This window comes from Diadema setosum, chromosome 12 (genome assembly GCF_964275005.1).
Source record: "Diadema setosum chromosome 12, eeDiaSeto1, whole genome shotgun sequence".
NCBI classification, from domain to species: domain Eukaryota; kingdom Metazoa; phylum Echinodermata; class Echinoidea; order Diadematoida; family Diadematidae; genus Diadema; species Diadema setosum.
Window position 1 is genome coordinate 34,198,995 of NC_092696.1, and position 16,440 is coordinate 34,215,434.

General features: G+C 37.7%; 1 protein-coding gene across 1 annotated transcript; it reads left to right on the top strand.

Moving 5' to 3' along the window:
• Positions 1–2,067: 2,067 nt before the first annotated feature.
• Positions 2,068–12,546, top strand: LOC140235995 (UDP-glucuronosyltransferase 2C1-like). The gene is made up of 5 exons (XM_072315981.1): positions 2,068–2,955; positions 6,149–6,205; positions 7,768–7,933; positions 9,597–9,816; positions 11,471–12,546. Exons 1-5 carry the CDS (start codon positions 2,068–2,070, stop codon positions 11,748–11,750), a joined length of 1,611 nt encoding a protein of 536 aa, XP_072172082.1. The 3' UTR covers positions 11,751–12,546.
• Positions 12,547–16,440: the final 3,894 nt, after the last annotated feature.

The window sequence follows — 16,440 nt, forward strand, 5'->3', positions numbered from 1 at the left end:
GGTTTGTAACCAGGACTATTTTCATTACAGTCCACTCACAAAGAATCACGGTAACTTTACAATAAATCTCCAGCCAGTGGCAATCATTAGTGATTTTCTATAAGTTTTGATTATCTATGGATTTTACAGAGTACTTAGTACTTACTTCAGTACTTAGTTCCATTGACTGCGGAGTTACCATTAATATAGGTTTTCCCGGCCAATTTCGCACTTTTGTCAGTCCAATTCCTAATTGCTGCGTTCAGTTTAGCACATTTAGCGTAGATGACATGTTCGGTATTTTAATTCTGTAATCTCGCTTCATTCAAATTCCTTTGTGGAGCATTCAAGTTACTTTTAGCCTTATTCTAATTAACACGTTTTCAATTGAAATTCGTAAAACAAGCACCATTTCGTTACTCGTTCATTCAATTTAGAATGATTATAGTCACGTGATCACGGACAACAAGCGTCACTCGTTCAGTAACGAATTAATTTTTGGTTATCCAATTTAACATCTTTTGCAGTCAATTTAGCACGCATGTTTTTGCTTTGGTTCTTTCTCTAGTTTTTTTCAACATAATTATTGATTTGCAAGAGTCATTACATTTCATATTTTCGTATTCATGCATTTTAGAGATTTTGGCAACAGATTCTTTTCTTCAATGTGCTTATGGTGTCTTCCAGTCCGAAGTGCATGTGGCCACAACTTATCTGGCTGTTTAGCGCTTTATTCCGCGTGTGTCGGCCAGTTCTATGAAGTCAAGGTTGTGATCATCAAATGTTCCTATAATTCATTTTCCGTCTTCTTGAGAAATACGTCTGTATTTAACTCGTGCTGTCATGGCTGTACAGAAGATGAAGTTAATCTGTAGTATTGGTACATGTAGGCCTAAAATGACATGTACGAAAGAAAAGGGGCGCTACAGAACAACAAACTCGAGTTATATAGGGTCAAAAATATGATACTTTTACTACTTAACAGTGCGTGAATGAAACAAAAATCACATAGAAATACGCGTTTAAATGTCCTCACCCTTTTGATAAAGAAATAATATGACGTTAATTTGAATGAACATGTTTGGAATTTGACTGCCCATACGCCAAATTGAATGACTGAAATACCCTTTTCACCATACAGTGCTGGCGAATTTGAATGACTAAAAATCACGTGCGAATTTGAATGCCCGTTATTATACAAATTTCAGTGATCGAAATGCTAAATTGAACAAACATCTTGCAATTTTGAATGACAGAATGTGCATGCAGTGACGAGGATTTTCGCTAATTATTGAATGGACCTTCTAATCAAAATAATGGATTGACAAAAGTGCGAAATTAGCCGGGAAACCATATTATAGTAAAGTTACCATCTTCAATGGTTTTATTTTGTAATGGGGCCCCGCTTTCTACACTTGAATGGATCGGAGCAAATAGTTGAGGTTAGGAAGCAAAAAAAAAAAAAAAAAAAAAAAGGGGGGGGGGGCTGAAATACGGTGGGCGAGATCCACTGTTTAAGGTTACTGATTTGGGTTTTTCTACTGCTTCGGTAGAGTAAGAGATTGCTAACAAAATAATCCATACAACATTTATAAACCGCTATAGCAAAATCATTGGTCCCATCAGCACCAGACTTTGTACATATTCAACTATAATATTATGTGATGCAATATAGGCCAATCGTGACGTCAGCCAAAAATAGCAACCACTGTTAGTGTGTATTATCGTCGGGTATACCAACGTGGCTGTCTGCGATCAGTGTACTCGTAGTTCATGTTATCAAGGCGTGTTTGATTTGGATTTGCCCTTATACGCCAGAAGTACCCCTCCCACCCCCTAATGTTCACAGTGGACGAGTCGTTTATTTTTCGGATTTACGTTTCGTTCTCACAGGGCTCATACAGTTGAAGAAAGGAAAGACAGGCCAGTCCTATGTATAGAATCGCTGTTCTGCTGTAGAAGCTGTTCTTTTTTAATGACTGACCGTCGCATACTCAGAACGGAGAGACGTTAGTGAATACTATAATAGACGATTAATTTAGTCTCTCTCAATCTTGGCACCTCTGGTGACATCGCCCGTTCCGAAACATGGCAAGAGTTTCTTACCTACTCGCAGTGGGTATCGCCTGCTGGTTGGTACTGGCTGGGCAGTCACCTGGAGCTTCGGGGGCGAAAATCATGCTGGCAATGAACATGGTGCTGAATACGGTGAGTCAGCACATTTTGTTTTCGACGATCACCGAGCCCCTCGTCGAGCGCGGTCACGAGGTTATCCTGGTTGCCCCGGAGAACAAATTTACGAAAGGTCTGACGGAAGGGGCGACTACGGGTAAGATCTTCTACAAGAATCCCCGTACAAAGGAAGAGATGGAAGGAATCATCTCAGGTCTCAACGCGGCCGTGATCGGCTTCAGCCAAAATTCATTCAGGGATGTCTACCGCGAAGCTATGGAAAAGATAGGCCAAATTACGGAAGGATGTGTCCTGTTGTTCAAGGATGCAGACGCCTTGCGTCGTTTGAAAGAGGAGAAGTTCGATTTGATCATCACGATGCCCGTCGACGGCTGCGACGCCCTGCTCGCCGAGTACCTCGACGTTCCCTTCATCGCCATGACACCCCTCAGGCGGGCTCCGACATTCTCGGAGGACATCTTCGGGATCCCGGTGCCATCATCCTACGTCCCTTTCAACGGGTTCCTCACCTACACCGATCAGATGACGTTCAAGGAACGCGTCGTCAACTTCGTCTCCCGCTACGTTGGCGATCCCTTACTGCGTCCGATGTTGTTCTCGAGGATCCGTCAGATCCAGCGGGAAATGGGGATCAGTCCTCACCTTAGCCTGGAGCAGCTCCTCGGTAAGGCCCAGCTCTGGCTTTGCCAGTCGCACTTTGCGCTGGAATTCGCTCAACCCATCGCCCCGAACTATGTCAGTATCGGCGGGATCTCCGTTAGACCTCCCAAACCACTGCCACAGGTAATCAAGCTCTTGTATCTCTCTTTGAAGCTCTTTCATTATTCTTATTTTGTTGTTTCTGTTTGTGTGTGTGTGTGTGTTTACATAAGCATGTCCCTCTCAAAGTAGTTATTTGAGGAACTACAGTCAAACCTGTCTACAGCGACCATCCGGGGAGACGAAAAAAGTTGCCGTTACAGACATGTTCTTTAACTCGTTTTGTGCCATGGTGTAAACTCCCTGTGCGCCTCATTATTCTGAGACAGCAACGTAGTCATGCTTTGGGAAAACATTCTGTTTTTCAAATCTGTGCAACCTCTATAGATTCGTTTCCCCGGAAATTAAACGCGCAAATGTGCACAGAAAATGTAACACTTTACTTTGATGAAAATTGTATGATAAATCTATAATAGTTGTTCTTTCAAATGACCAATAACTACATTATTGTAGAGGCATGACTTTGCACACAAATCGGTGACAGAAATTTACTTGCAAATCCAGGAGAGAGCGCCGCAAGATAGTCAATCACCACATAAAATGCAAGCTTTGTCATTTGACAGGAATGGGATTGCGATAGACGCATTTATTGTGCTATGGCATTTGGCGACTTATCGATCTGCTTGGACGGTTTTGTGAGTTTGAGCAGAATATGCGAACTTGGCACGCCGTCGACTGAGTCGGACGTGCGAACGTTGCACATAAAGGCCCGAATTCACGAAGGTGGTACAATCTTGTCCATGGTTTAAACCCTGGACAAAGACCATGCATGAAGCACCAAGTGTCGCATGGAATATTTCGTTACGAAATCGGTCATTTAGTCGACGAAAATTAAGAATGAATATTTTGTAACGAAATGACAACATTTCGCAACGAAGTGAACATTTCGTCGACGAAAAGATCATTAAATGATCTTTCGTTAAAAGATCATTAAACGAAATTTTCGTTAACGAAATGTTCATTTTGTCAACGAAATATTCCGTGCGACACTTGGCGCACCATGGGTTTGTACATAGTTTAAACTGTGGACAAGATTGTACCACCTTCGTGGATTCTGTCCAAACAGTTGATATGGTTTTTATGATTATTATGTTAGAAAATTGATGTTGTATCAATTATGGATCACAACGCATTTTCCATTTAATATACTATCCAACTCATCCGAATCCAAATCACATGTGAAAAGAGATACTTTAAGGCCATCTTTTCAGAAAGATAGAATAAGACAAAGAAATAATATTGCTACGATTGTAGTCCTATATTTTCTCAGATCGTAATGTATTATTTTCAATCACGTGATATGCCAGAGTAGCAACAACAAAATGCTAAATTGCTAGCAGCATAGTACATAACCACGCTACATCCATATGATATCCATGCATTTACTTTACTCTTTGAGTACGTTACAAGTGCAATTGTATTAAACTCTGGATGTTGTTTGTTTCTCTGGGTCTAAGCAAAATGCCAATATGTTATTTTCCTTCAAAATTTGTTAAAGAGATTGTACAACGCGTTTAGTAATAATTTGCTGAAATATAAGCCTGATACATTAGTACTATCCAGAGGTCGGTCACGTGAAGCCCCTTAAACCTTTGCGGTCGGTAATTCTTCTCGCAGATAAAAAACTGTTGAATGCCCTACCGCATCCGAATAGAAGGTCAAATAGATAATACAGTGTAAGCATTCGTAATTCAGTACAAGCCGATACACCAAAAGCAAAGTATTTAGTGGTATGTGTATAATCAAAATCAGTGTTAATAAAAGATGCGTGACATATATGTACGCCTGTTCACATGATTATCACGTGCTGGCTGCAGTTGTATCAAGGAGGTATATACCTCCTTGGTTGTATGCATACTGCAATATGCTTAGGTAAATCGTGTCGTTGACTTGCATGTCGATTCAAATGATTGAATAGGCGGATTTATGGCCATATGAAGACATGTGCAACCAAGTTTTAAAAGCTGCATGTTCCTCCTTTTTGTCCCCGCCGAACAAGTTCGAGCAGGGGACTATGAAACGGGCTCCGTACGTGTGTGTGTCTGTGCGTCCGTGCGTCCGTGCGTCCGTGCGTCCGTGCGTCCGTGCGTCCGTCCGTGCGTCCGTGTGTGATCAAAATGTTCAATTTGCTACTTCTCTGTCATTTATGAGCCAATTTTGATTCTGTTTGCTTTATATGATAGCACTACATGGGAGCTTTAAAACTTCTACACAGAATTTCAGTTGTGACCTTTGACCTTGACCTTTGACCTATATTGTACATTTTGCTACAAAATGCTACTCCTTCGCCATTTCTAACCCGATTTCGATTCCGTTTGCTTTATGTGATGGCACTAGGTGAGGGCTTCAAAACTTCTACACAGAATTTTGACCTTTGACTTCTTTGACCTTTGACCTTGATTTTTGACCTATATTGTACATTTTGCTACAAAATGCTACTCCTTCGCCATTTCTAACCCGATTTCGATTCCGTTTGCTTTATGTGATGGCACTAGGTGAGGGCTTCAAAACTTCTACACAGAATTTTGACCCTTGACTTCTTTGACCTTTGACCTTGATTTTTGACCTATATTGTACCTTTTGCTACAAAATGCTACTCCTTCGCCATTTCTAACCCGATTTCGATTCCGTTTGCTTTATGTGATGGCACTAGGTGAGGGCTTCAAAACTTCTACACAGAATTTTGACCTTTGACTTCTTTGACCTTTGACCTTGATTTTTGACCTATATTGTACATTTTGCTACAAAATGCTACTCCTTCGCCATTTCTAACCCGATTTCGATTCCGTTTGCTTTATGTGATAGCACTAGGTGAGGGCTTCAAAACTTCTACACAGAATTTTGACCTTTGTCTTCTTTGACCTTTGACCTTGATTTTTGACCTATATTGTACATTGGCTACAAAATGCTACTCCTTCGCCATTTCTAACCCAATTTCGATTCCATTTGCTTTATGTGATGGCACTAGGTGAGGGCTTCAAAACTTCTACACAGAATTTTGACCTTTGACTTCTTTGACCTTTGACCTTGATTTTTTACCTATATTGCACATTTTGTTACAAAATGCTACTTCCGGCGGGGACATATATTACGCACCGCGTAATTTCTACTTTTCCTTGTTTTAAATAGCTCTTTACAAGAGCCTTTTCTTGGCGTGATATAATGTATAAATGACACGTTTCATATCAAGTTTGTTTGTTTGTTTGTTTTTTCGTAGGAACTCGAGGACTTTGTACAGGGATCTGGCGAACACGGAATTATTGTGTTTACTCTGGTAAGTATTCAGTTCATTAACTTGAATGTATCACTAACCTGTTTTTGTTCCTTCTTTTGGTTTGCAAAACATGTTAAATTTAGAAACCGCAGATAGCGAAGACTTTGTAGGTCTTGTAAACTTTTGTTTTTTGTTTTTCAACCAGCAGCCCGTTAATTTTTCTTTTAATTTAGCTGTCTCTGTTATATATCCTTATGACGCAGCGGGTGATATTCAAGTTCATGAAATTCTTCCATACCGTTGTTTTAAGATAAGTATTTAAAGGGGATGGCTAGTAACTGATCAGTGGAAATCAGTGGGAATGCTGAGGGATGATTGTTACAATCCTTGTGGGATGCATTTAAGAGTACATTATATATCTATTCTTGTGTGAAAATTATTTGCTTCAGAATGGTCTCATATTCAAGTAATGTGCAGTTTAATGTTTTCAGGTAAGCGTCCCTGGTCAGTGACGGGGCATTCATCTGCACATTACTTGAATATGAGACCGTTCTGAAGCAAATAATTTTCACACAACAGTAGATATATAATGTACTCTTAAATGAATCCCACAAGGATTGGAACAATCATCCCTCAGCATTCCCACTGATTCCCACTGATCGGTTACTATACCCTTTACTAAGAACAGGCCCTTGCTGTCAGGCGGAAGTTCGGTGGTCTAGTGGAGATGACGCCTGTCTAGAGATCAGGAGGTCGTAGGTTTGAATCCTGCTCGAGTATGTACGCCCATGATTTTTATCATGGCTACCATAAGGTGTTACAAAAACATTTCCCACATTTGATCCTTAATAGTTCAAAAGCTATACATCAGACTGATATGATGAATGACTGAATAGTGTACAATTTTGTTGGAGGCAATTTTACAATGACATCATAATTTAGTTTCATCAAATTCAACATTAATTTTTCAGTTAGGTTTCAGATTTTGCTCTATTTTCAACCCTCTGTACAAAACTTTATCTTTGCACAGAAGTCAATTGGTGTGTATGGGAGTGTGTAGTTGACACCAAGACAATGGTCCTGAACAATTGCCAGGATTGAAATGTGCCATTCGTTCATGAGGAATTCCACTATCACAGCTAGTCTTTATTCATTTTGAAATGTGGTGTATGCCAGCAAGCACAAGGAAACATGTGCTTGCATTTCACAATTTGCCATGAATTCAGACTTTGACCAAAACCTGGAACCTAACTTTTAAATCAATCATGGATTTCATGAAACTGATAAGTTTTCATATTCAAATCACATCCAACTAAATTGTACACTATTCAGCTATTTCTCTTATCAATGACATTTTTATCTGATATATAGTTTTCGAAGTATTAACCATCAAAAATGTTTTTTTTTTTTTTTTTTTTTTTGGTGTAACACCTCGTACTAGAACACTGATCAATTCAGTGCGTATTTACGTCGATGTAGGGCCATTTTTCAATCAGCTGCCATGAAAATATCTGGACGGAAGAATTTCAAGAATTTGAAAAGCTATACGAAGTATGTTCTGTACAGTATTACCATTTCTATGAGTGATTTTCACTTCTTTCGGTGGTCTTTTTCCTGTGAAGGGGTCCGTGGTTCGCTCGCTCATGGACGACGTACTGACCGAAAAGCTGGCGAAGGTTTTCAGCGAATTGCCGCAGAGGGTGCTATGGCGCTACAAAGGCCCGACTCCACGTAACCTTGGCAACAATACGCTGATTTCTGACTGGTTGCCTCAGAATGATTTGTTAGGTATTTTGTTCATTTGTTTTGCTTTGTTTTCTTTTGTTTCTTTGTTTGTTTTAGCACAGAAGCGGATCTAGAGGTGGGGTGGGGGGGGGGTTAACCCCCCCCCCCCAAAAAAAAAAAAAAAAAAAAAAAAAAAAATCCGGGGACCATTTTCTTTTTTTATCTTATCTTTTTTTTTAACTTGTAATTTTATTTTTTCTATTTATGACAATGACCTCTATACCAAAAATAGTGGTGTTTTAGATGCAAGAATACGCAATTTTCACACACAGATTTTCAAAAATTCTCTGTTAAATTTGACATACGACGCATTTCTTGTTGAAGGATACCTGTCTTCTCTTTGGTATCAAGTGAAGAAAACCGTGTCCTTGCCACCATGTATGATGCGTAAATGACGTATAAATAATCTATCGCATTTTGCTTGGGACTTCACAGACCTTCCTTGTAAATTTTATTGTTTCCTTGAAGGGAGCACTTCTGTAAGAAGATTCCTCAGGTGAGGTTCCCCTCCTGTAATTTCTAACTCCTTGATCTCCCCTCCTCTTTCCCCTCATGCATCCTCCTTTAACTGTTCCTCCTGCTCGTCTTTTTCCTTTTATGTATGTCTGTCTTCTTCCTCCTCTTCATCTTCATCATCATCGTCATTATCATCATCATCATTACCATTATAATCATCATCATCACTATTATCATCATCATCATTATCATCATCATCATCGTCACCATTGTCATCATCATCATCATCGTCACAATTATCATCATCATTATCGTCGCCATCATCGTCACCATCATCGCCAATATCATCATCATCATCATTATCATCATCCCCATTATTATCATCATTATTATCATAATCGTCACCGTTATCATCATCGTCACTATCATCATCATCATCGCAATCCTCATCATCATCGTCACCATTATCATCATTATTATCATAATCGTCACCGTTATCATCATCGTCACTATCATCATCATCATCGCAATCCTCATCATCATCGTCACCATTATCATCATCATCATCTTCACCACTGTCATCATCATCATCACCATCATCATCATCATCACCACCATACCTCTGCTCCTCTTCGCCATTCCTTCTATCTGCTTTCTCTATCTCCTCCCGTTCCCCCCCCCCTCCTTCTCCTCATAATCCCCACCTCCCTATTACCCGCTCCTCCATTTACTCTGTGGGAGCATTGTGGCATAGTGAATAAAATCATGACTTTGAGTTGGAAGGGCCTGTGTTCGATTCCCGTCCAGTGCTTACGTTCTTGGACTAAATGTTTTTGTACCTCTCGACATAGGTGTGTAATTGGGTTCCTAGCAACGCCACAGGGTAATGGTAATGGCAGGACCCTCTAAAAAAAAACACACACACAGTGGCGACACTGAAGAGGCTACATGGATAAAGACAACCTACTGTTATCATCATTATTACTACGTAATATTGTTCTTACTATCATTATCATCATTATCGTTGTTAGTATCTTTATTCTTCTTCTCCTAATTATTATTGTTGTATTGATTATAATCATTATTGTTATTATTATTATCATTATTATTATCATTATTATTATTGTTATTACTATTATCATCATCATCATTATCATCATCATAGTTCTTTCGTATTATCATTCTCCACCTTCTTCCGATATAAAACAAGGCCACCCCAAGACGCGACTCCTCATCTACCACGGTGGAGCTAACGGTATATTCGAGGCCACTAAACACGGGGTGCCCGTTCTGCTCATGCCGCTGGCTGGAGACCAGATGGCGAACGCTGTGCGTTTCAAGGCCAAGGGTCTTGGCTTCCCTATCGACAAGAATACGCTGACTGAAGAAAGCTTCCGACAGGATCTCAAGGAAATTCTAACCAACCCAAAGTAAGTGGATATGTATGCATAACATTAATAAAGAAGAGTTTTAATGGAAAACGACTTCTTTTTTTGGGGGGGGGGGTGGTCAATTTTGAGATGTTTGCGCTTAAACCTGTTGAATAGGAAAGAAAATGTTAAAAAAATATTGATTTTTTTTTAATGAGAACATCAAAAATAATGTTTTCGTAATAAACAATTATATAAGATAATAATGATAATGATGATAGTAGTAGTTGAGTAGTAGTAGTAGTAACAATAATGATGATGATAATAATAATAATGATAATAATAATAATAATAATAATAATGATAATAATAATAATAATAATAATAATAATAATAATATAAAAAAAGTATAATAATTTAGTGAGTTATCACTTTTCTGTACTAGATGATGGACTGAATTTGAAGTGCTTATACATGGCGCTTTACCTTTTTTTTTCCAGATCAAACTCCTCATGTAAGTGTGTGTGTGTGTGTGTGTGTGTGTGTGTATTTTCATGTTAAAATCTTATTATGTGAATAATGTAAAAACAAGCCTGACTTTTTCCTTTCTTTCTTTCTTGGGCGGGAAGGGGAGGGGGGCTTTTAGTGTTAGATCACCCGAGTGCTGTAAAACGTTTCGAATGTTTTGTGTTTTCCAACACAGAAGAATCGACATGCTTATTGATTTTAGCAATTCAAAACTACATTTTCATTAATCATTATCATTCGTTAACGTCGTAACTGAAACGAAAAGCATTGAAAATGTTCTCATTCCGTAGGTGTCTATCACATTAGTATTTTTATGTGTGCTATATACAGGTATCTTCAATTTTACGGCAAAATATATACAATATTCATTACTTATTGGAGTTACATTATTTTAGATCCACATATTATATTATTAACTAACACTTATAGTAGAAAGATAAATGTGAAGAGTTTGTTTGCAAAAACCGATAAGTCCATTTTTGAAGATTTTGAATTACGGTCTCTGTCATAAAGCACAAAATAATACCTTTTAAATGATATATTGGTCACTACATTATTAAGGTACATTTTTGAAGTTATGGTCAAAAGAAGCAAAAGATTTCTTATTATTCTCTTTGTTTTTCTTGACCTTTAACCGCGAATATCTCCATTTGGCAAATATGGACTTATCGGTTTTTGCGAACAAACTCTTCATGTGTTATGTCAAGGTTTCAATTCGAATGTATTCATATGATGTAAAACGTTGTAAAAACGTTCATGTTTCATATATTTTCGAACTAGAGCTATTTGTTCAGTTCAATTTAAATGATTTTACTTCCATATAAAGCAATACAAAGCAATACATATCGCTTACATAAACGAGTTTTTAACGAGTACATATCATGTAAGGAACTTTGAATCACATAAGTTTACACAAAACATAGCTACAGGGATACTAAACCACTTTTTAGAACTTTTGTTCTGGACAGTTGTCGTACTTTCAATAGCATTCATGCTTTTTCTTGGTACTCTTTATCCTGTATTCATGCATGTGTTGTTTTGTATTATGCCCTGTAAACATTGTGAATATGGATAATGATAAAATTCAACATTTGATAATTCCAACATTTCCCATGCTAAAATGGATTCTTCCGTATGAACTAACCTTATGTGTTCTATTTTATCCCTGTCTCTCTTTCTCTCTCAGATACACAATAAATATGAAGAAAGCATCAGCTATCATGAATGATGAAATCGTTCCAACTCGCCAGAAGATCGTGTACTACGTTGAGCATATCCTGAAATTTGGAGGGGATCACCTGCGTTCGCGCGCACTCGAACTTAACTTCATTGAGCTCAACTCTATCGATGTGATGGCCTTTCTCCTAGTCGTTTCTCTGATATTCATCTATGCTGCTAAGTGGTTTATATGCAATTGCTGCTGCGCAAGGTGTTGTCGTCGCAGTAACAAGATGAAATCAGACTAGTAACTGGAAGACCTTTCATAATGATTTAGCAATCATGGGGAACCTTTTTTTTAACATGTCATTTGTGTGCTGTAGATTGTTCGCTTTAAAGACAATTTGCAACGTCTTTTTAAACTATTCATCCCCCATATAAAAACAAATAATATATCGGTAAATAATGATTCCAAGGAAATAAACGCAGATTTTTGCACACAATCACAAATTACGTAACAAATACCACTAAACTGATTTCTCAGGTATACACGTGAACTCGAGATCAGGTCCAGTGTCTGCCATATAGATTGATACATATTGATTGATCAGCTAGGAGAGCGCATCACAAATTATTTGTGAAAGTGTGCTAACAGGACTGGTGCGAAGGTGTGTTTTTGAAATCAGCGAAATTAGATCTAAGCGTATTAAAGAAGTGCAAAATTCTGAAAAGAAAAATTGTTCTGGAATGAACAATATTCTTGAACACAAACATGATGAAAATACATTGTAGGTACAAATAATAATTGCAACGTTTTTAATAGACATTTGGAACAGTATAACGTTATAAATCTAGTGGCAGAGAGAAGCCTACGTACATCGAATTTGTATCTAGAAGTACTGTATAAAAAAAAAATGATATTTTCCACCTGTTTAGTAACATTGATTGAGAGTATGAGGAGTGACCTAATAGTTATTATCTGTTGATTTTAAAATGTCATGTATACAGTATCTGATTCTCTTCTGTGAAAGATTATTGTTTATCTTTCCGAAACGTAATGACACAAACTGCCGTAAATTGCTCTTATATTGCGAAAAAAACGAAGAAGAAGAAAGAAGAAGAAGAAAAGAAGAAGAGAGGTTTCCTGTAACACCATGATGTTTATGGGGTTCTTGAAAGGTCTGGACTGTTGTTTAGGTACATGCCCCGCGAAAGAGGAGAGTTTGAGGAGGGATGTGACATAGGAAGAGTATTATAGAAGGCAAATATTATAGTGAAACCAAGGAGCTGGAAGGGGCTCTAACACTGCAGAACAATCGGTGTAAGATTTAACACCATGGGTGTTAAATCTAACACCGATCAAGTGTCAGTAGACGACCGCACCTATATACAGGTGTAGAAAGTATGTTGTGATTGTGCAGAAAAATTCACCTGGCACTTCGTGGCTTTAATTTGACACTTCATGTAGTTGGTGATAATTTTTGACACTGCCCTGGCTTCAATTCAACAATAACACCGCATGGTGTTGAATTGATATTGCTGGTGTTAATGTCCATGGTATAACACCCGACCTGTGTCAATCGGAAACCATACCAACTGGTGTTACTGTGGTGTAACTGTGTTCACACCCTTTCAAGAAGAAATTCAAGTCCATGTACTTTATTGGAAAGTTCTTGATCGCCTTTGTTGAAAAGTTAAACGTCAACAAGAAGAACCAAGTAATAAGTAACTAAGTACCTATTAAAAAAAGCCAATAATATTTTATATTATGATGTGACATCTGGAGGTGTTAATCTAACACCTCAAATGAGCGTCCGAAATTCTACACCAGCTCGAACTTTTTGCTGTGCACCATTCATAAAAATCGTACCGGAGAGCTTTCATTGAATGTAAAAGTCTAGACCATGTTATACATTGCAATAAGTGACACATCGGAATAAAACATTTCTATCTTGTTTCTTCACATTGCTGATTTTGAACTCTTGCTTATTATTATTTTTTTTTGTACTGGTGACGTGTGATGGCTTTTTAAAGTAGTTCTTTGCAAAACCTCTAGCCTCGTAGCATTCATCAGGGTTATAGACTTTCGATAACCTTAACTCTATGATGGCTAAAATGGACGCTCCAAGTAAAGATTACATCAGCTTTCAGAAGTACTGAAATGTCATTTCAAAATTTCTCTGAACCCATGTCACAACGCATTTTTTTTTTTTTTTTTGAATGGCTACCCGAGTTTCTTAAAAAAAAAAAAAAGTTTGTTCCGAACATAAATTATTATTCAATATCTTGTAATACTTTTCTTTGGTAAAAAGAAACCGATCATTTCATACGTCATTTCTGTACAAAGTTTACCTTTACAAATAAATACATACATAACTTAATTAACTTTGTATGGTGCACTTATAACAAACACGGCTGTAAAGGAAATATCGGTTACAACGGAGTAAAATCCAGCTCCTACAACTATCATCTTTGTACATTTATACATTTTATTTATTCGGTTGTAGCGAAATATCGATATAACAGTAGAAGACTTCCGGTGCCGATCATTCGTCATAAAGAGAGCTTGCAAACAGAATATCGATTCTCCCAATTTCGATTTAGAATTTACATTCTATTGTCGCATCACTTTCAAAACGCCTCACAAGACTTGGATCGGTTACACACGAGAGAAAATTCGTAACTTGAATCATCATTGTAATGATGATTGCAATTCGTCTTTATCGGACCTTACACACGCTCGCTCGAAAAATGTGATTAGAATTCGAATTCTCGAGCTAAGGCGCTACGTAATCCTTGGTGACTTGTCAATCAAAACGTACGATCGAGTGCATGCATGCGGCGCCCGTACGGAACTGCTTGAAAGGGGGGGGGGGGGGGGGGGGTCAAGCATTACACACGCAAATTTCGCACCGTAATTTGAGTGAAACTTCACTGGAATTCACTTCCGGACTAGAATTTGAATTGGTGACTGTGATTAGCATTCGTGATTCTAATTTGCTTCCACACGTGCTAACAATTCGTCATTAGAATTATTTTTCACTGGAATCATCATTCAAATGACGAATTTTTGACCGTGTGTAACGACCGCTCTTACTTGATTTTGTTCATACTTAATAATCTTTGTCAGGGAAATTGAGATTTTAGTCTAAAAGCTTGTACATTTTTTTTCTGTGTTTTTTTTGTGGTTTCTTCTGTTATTTCTAAAAGCCAGGAGGCTAAATTATAATTCATTTTAATTTAGCTTTTAATTTATTCATTTATTCATTAATATATGTCTTTATCATTATTACGATCATTACTGTTTTTATACTACAACTACAACTACTACTACTACTAATAATAATAATATTACGTATTGTTGTTAATGATTAAGTATTGTTATTAGATGTATAGTATAGTAGTAGTACGTTTTTAATTATCACGAGACATGAAAACTCGTCACATTGAGGACGAGTTAGGTGATACGCTTGTGGTCATCAGATGACGGTCATCTGTGATCGACAAAGAAAAGAATGTGATATAGGCACCTTGAAGTTATATTGAGCGTGCATGCGAAACCGTTTCTGTAACCACTCGGCCACGGGTCATCCACGGAAATGGTAAGACAAAAAAAAAAAAAAAACAATGTATAGATATAACAGGGGGAAAGTCAATGCCCACTCAACTAACGTGGCCTGGTGAACATCTATTGCATTGCTAGACGGAGAAGCGGCCCTGTAACGACTGAGGTCACTATGCCATTTCTGGCAACTTGGGAAAAATACGTCCCGCAGACATAAAACCTATAATCGGCTGGTTTTGATACCTTGCCTTTAATCACAATTTTCAGTGTAATGACGTCATCAAATTACAAAACAATGACATCGTCTTGAAAGACAATTGTTCAAAGTACAACACCTCAGTCGTCGTCATTACATACTATGATCCGTTTGACAAAGTCAACCTGTAAAGTGTTGCTGCAGTCGAAGCAATGTGGTCTCCAACACACAAAAAAGAGGGATATGGCGTGTGTGTGTGTCTGTGTGTGTGTATAGGTGCGTTTATATACGAACGTGATTTCTACATGGGCGAATATGTAATACAAAATTGAAGAAAAAAAAGTAAAATAAAAAAAAATGTTTCGTGATCTTGTGGGGTTCGAACCCGCAATCTCACGTCTCTGAGACGGCGCCTTTAACCACTCGGCCATACGTCTCGACGAGAAAATATGGGGAACGTAAACTTATGTATGTGAAAGATACATGGGGAATCGTTTTGTCCACATTCCATTTTCAGTTTCAGTTTTAAACTGCAAAATTGTCAATCTGATGAGGAGATTTCAAAGAATAAAATGCATGATTACTGCAGCCTGTTGTCTCAGCTACAACATATTAAAGTTTCAGAGGAAATGAAGCAAAATCAGCTGAGATAAAGGTGCTTAAACGTTGTTAAGTCAATTGATGCTTTTAAAAAAAATCACCTCCCATAGACAATACACGTAAACTTGTCCGATTTTGCGTCTTTACTTTTAATCACAATTTAAGGTATGATGACGTCATCAAATATCAAAAGCATGACATGGACTTAAAAGGCAAATGTTCAAAGTACAACATATCTGAATTTGGGATAATATTGAGCTTAAACAACAGAGATACGAGCAAATGAATGTCAGAAACAGTACCTTAAAAAAATTAATTCCACTTTTTTGATTTCAGATAACGATATGATGACGTCATATTGTAATTATGGAAATAATGATTCTTGAAACTTTATTTTCAATTCATATGCTTTTGTAATATGCAATAAAAACATAGGGTCACCTGACGTTTTAAAGAGCTATGGCGAAATAAACAAAGACATGTTTTTTCACTATATTTGCACATAGATGCGCACGCGAAATTTCAACTTTGACGCCAGTGCATTGCTTTGTTATTTGTCAAAATCGATCAGAAATCAATGGATATTGTTACTCAAAGTATTAGGAATCCAGATCAGTCAAAAAATGTGCATTTTCAT

What these genes read in the sequence shown, in the direction of transcription:
- LOC140235995 (XM_072315981.1), top strand. Translation starts at nt 2,068, where the DNA reads ATGGCAAGAGTTTCTTACCTACTCGCAGTGGGTATCGCCTGCTGGTTG. An exon ending in GAATTATTGTGTTTACTCTG is followed by an intron (nt 6,206 to 7,767) that starts GTAAGTATTCAG and finishes TTTCCTGTGAAG; the next exon opens with GGGTCCGTGGTTCGCTCGCT. An exon ending in GAAATTCTAACCAACCCAAA is followed by an intron (nt 9,817 to 11,470) that starts GTAAGTGGATAT and finishes TTTCTCTCTCAG; the next exon opens with ATACACAATAAATATGAAGA.